Source organism: Amphimedon queenslandica, unplaced genomic scaffold (assembly GCF_000090795.2).
Source record: "Amphimedon queenslandica unplaced genomic scaffold, v1.1 AMPQUscaffold_13170, whole genome shotgun sequence".
In the NCBI taxonomy this organism is placed as follows: Eukaryota; Metazoa; Porifera; class Demospongiae; order Haplosclerida; family Niphatidae; genus Amphimedon; species Amphimedon queenslandica.
The window spans coordinates 27,559-29,925 of NW_003546594.1; the positions used below are offsets into that span (position 1 = coordinate 27,559).

Below are 2,367 nucleotides of genomic sequence, written 5' to 3' on the forward strand. Positions count from 1 at the left end.
ACATGAGGAAGGTGAAAAGAAATAGAAATACATTAATGTTAATGTTACAAGTATTATTATTATTATTATTATTATTACTGTTATCATTGTTATTCTAAGAAGCTAAATAAGGAGGAAAAACAGAAATAATAATTATTATTATTGCTTTTGGTGTGTGTGAAGCTTTTGATGTTCAAACATGGCATTAAGCACTGTAGGTTGAAGGCATTGCTGAGGCATTTAATTGCAGAGGGTTTGAAACCAAGTTATACATGTACGATAAGTATACAAGTAAAGGTTATTGACCGAAGCCAAGGCATCACGTTATCTAATCAACCTGAGGTATCTACAATAATGTAATGCCGAGGCTGAGGTCAATAACCGGCTTAGACTATGGTCGCACTGTGCATGCGTGGTCCCCTCCTCGTGTGTTAAAAATGGAGAATGCTATAGCCAAGTTGCTGTCTCAACATGACCCGCCTGTTGTCTCTCCAATAATCCTCAAGACGCCTGTTACATCTTGTTGGGCGATTCCTAAAACTAGCGAGCAACTTCAGGATGTGAGGATGGAAGGGGTACCTAGACAAACAAGAAAGCAAACGAGCTGGTGTATGAGCGTGTGGAGTCAATGGTCTGATTATAGGAAAGCTAATTTTATTGAGGAATCTGAAGGAGGCTTTGCTTTATCAGCTCGTTTGATTGATATATCTGTGGAACCTAGTTGACCAAGTTTGTTTCTGAGGTGAGGCGTGGTGACAGTCAACCTTACCCTCCCTACTAATTGGTATCAGATATGCTATGGTTTATCACGCACTTTGAAATTTAATGACAGGAGTGATGTTGATGTTTTTAATGACCCCGCTTTTTCTATGTTTTGTGATACAATAGATGCTTATATGTAGGACTTGAAGAGTACAGGAAGTATGTTGTGAAGCAATCTGAACCCATTATGATGGAGATTGAAAACCTTTTATGGGAGAAAGGTTTCTCAGGTGATAGTAGCCCACAAGTTTTGGTTGATACACTTGTTTTCTACATTGGTCTATATTTTGCTTTGCGAAGTGGAAAGAAACATCGAAGGCTTCGCCATTCTCCTTCACAGTTGAGTCTTGTTGAGCCACCAACCAGTGTTTCTTATTCGGTGTACAAGGAGGATAAGACTAACCAATGTGGTCTAAAGCATCGTAAGAAGTCTGCTAAAGAAGTTGTTCATCATGCTAATACAGATAATCCTAATTGTGGTATTGTACGACAATACAAGTTGTACAATGAAAAATTTCCTCCTGATAGACCAGCAGATGCTTTTTATTTCGGACCAAAAGTGAATCCAAAGAATGATGACGACTGATACAACCGTAGAGCAATAGGTCACAATTTGCTGAGCAATACTGTGAAGCAAATTTGTCAAAGGGCTAGTCTGCAAGGGTTTTTTACAAATCACTCTCTTCGCTCTACTGCTGCCACTTGTCTCTTTGAAGCTGGCATTGATGAGCAGCTGATTATGCTTCGTACTGGACATTCAACAACAGCTGGAGTTAGGTCATATAAACGTGTGGGAGAGACCCTTAAGTCTGTCACTTTTGATGTTTTGAATGGGAAGATGAAACTTGACAGTGATGAGCCTTTGGAAAAGAAAGTTGTAGCAAATGAGCCTGATGTCAAGACTGCTATGGCTGCTATTTCATCTCAAATTCAGTTTGCTGGATCTTCTAATATTACAGTCAACTTTAACCTTAAATGAACTGTTGATAACTGACAACTTCATGTAAGTTTTTTTCTTATCATTTGTTATTCAAAACATTTAATATTAAAATTTGTGGGTGTGGTAGGTCTCTAAACTGTTTAGACACTTGTCTGCAGGTGGTTTAGCAGTTTTAAACACCTCATTATCTACAGAAGATCAAAGCATGCTATGCATACCATAGTCTAAGCAATGCTTACTACTCACTTTATTTAATTGTTAGAGTGCATGGAAACACGGGGAGGCTTCCCCAATATGCATTGTCAGATGAGGATACGGAGAAAATAAAAACGTTCTTGGAAAGGTTGGCAGAGTAGAACAGAATATTTCTGCCAGGAAGAATCCCAGGAGAGAGGGATGATAAAGCCATCCTATTGACATCCAGAATGTCAAAACGGTCATTTTATGATTGTTTATGGCAACATTTATGACAACAAATCATCATGCGTTGGGTGTATTGTTTGTGAGTCAGAATTAAAACTCACTTAGAAGCTATTATGTCCCTTGCATCATCATAATGAAACCAATGACTGACCTCTGCTGGACATGCAGGAAGATCAGCAGCCATGGCAAACATCCAAGGACCTGTTAGTGTCGAAACTTCCCTATATAGCTGAAAGTTACCTTCTCGTATGAATCTTATAACA

General features: G+C 38.7%; 1 protein-coding gene across 1 annotated transcript; it reads left to right on the forward strand.

Moving 5' to 3' along the window:
• The first annotated feature begins 416 nt into the window (after window positions 1–416).
• LOC105313940 (uncharacterized) lies at window positions 417–1,327 on the forward strand. The gene is made up of 2 exons (XM_011407769.1): window positions 417–699; window positions 882–1,327. Exons 1-2 carry the CDS (start codon window positions 417–419, stop codon window positions 1,325–1,327), a joined length of 729 nt encoding a protein of 242 aa, XP_011406071.1.
• The last annotated feature ends 1,040 nt before the right edge of the window (window positions 1,328–2,367 follow it).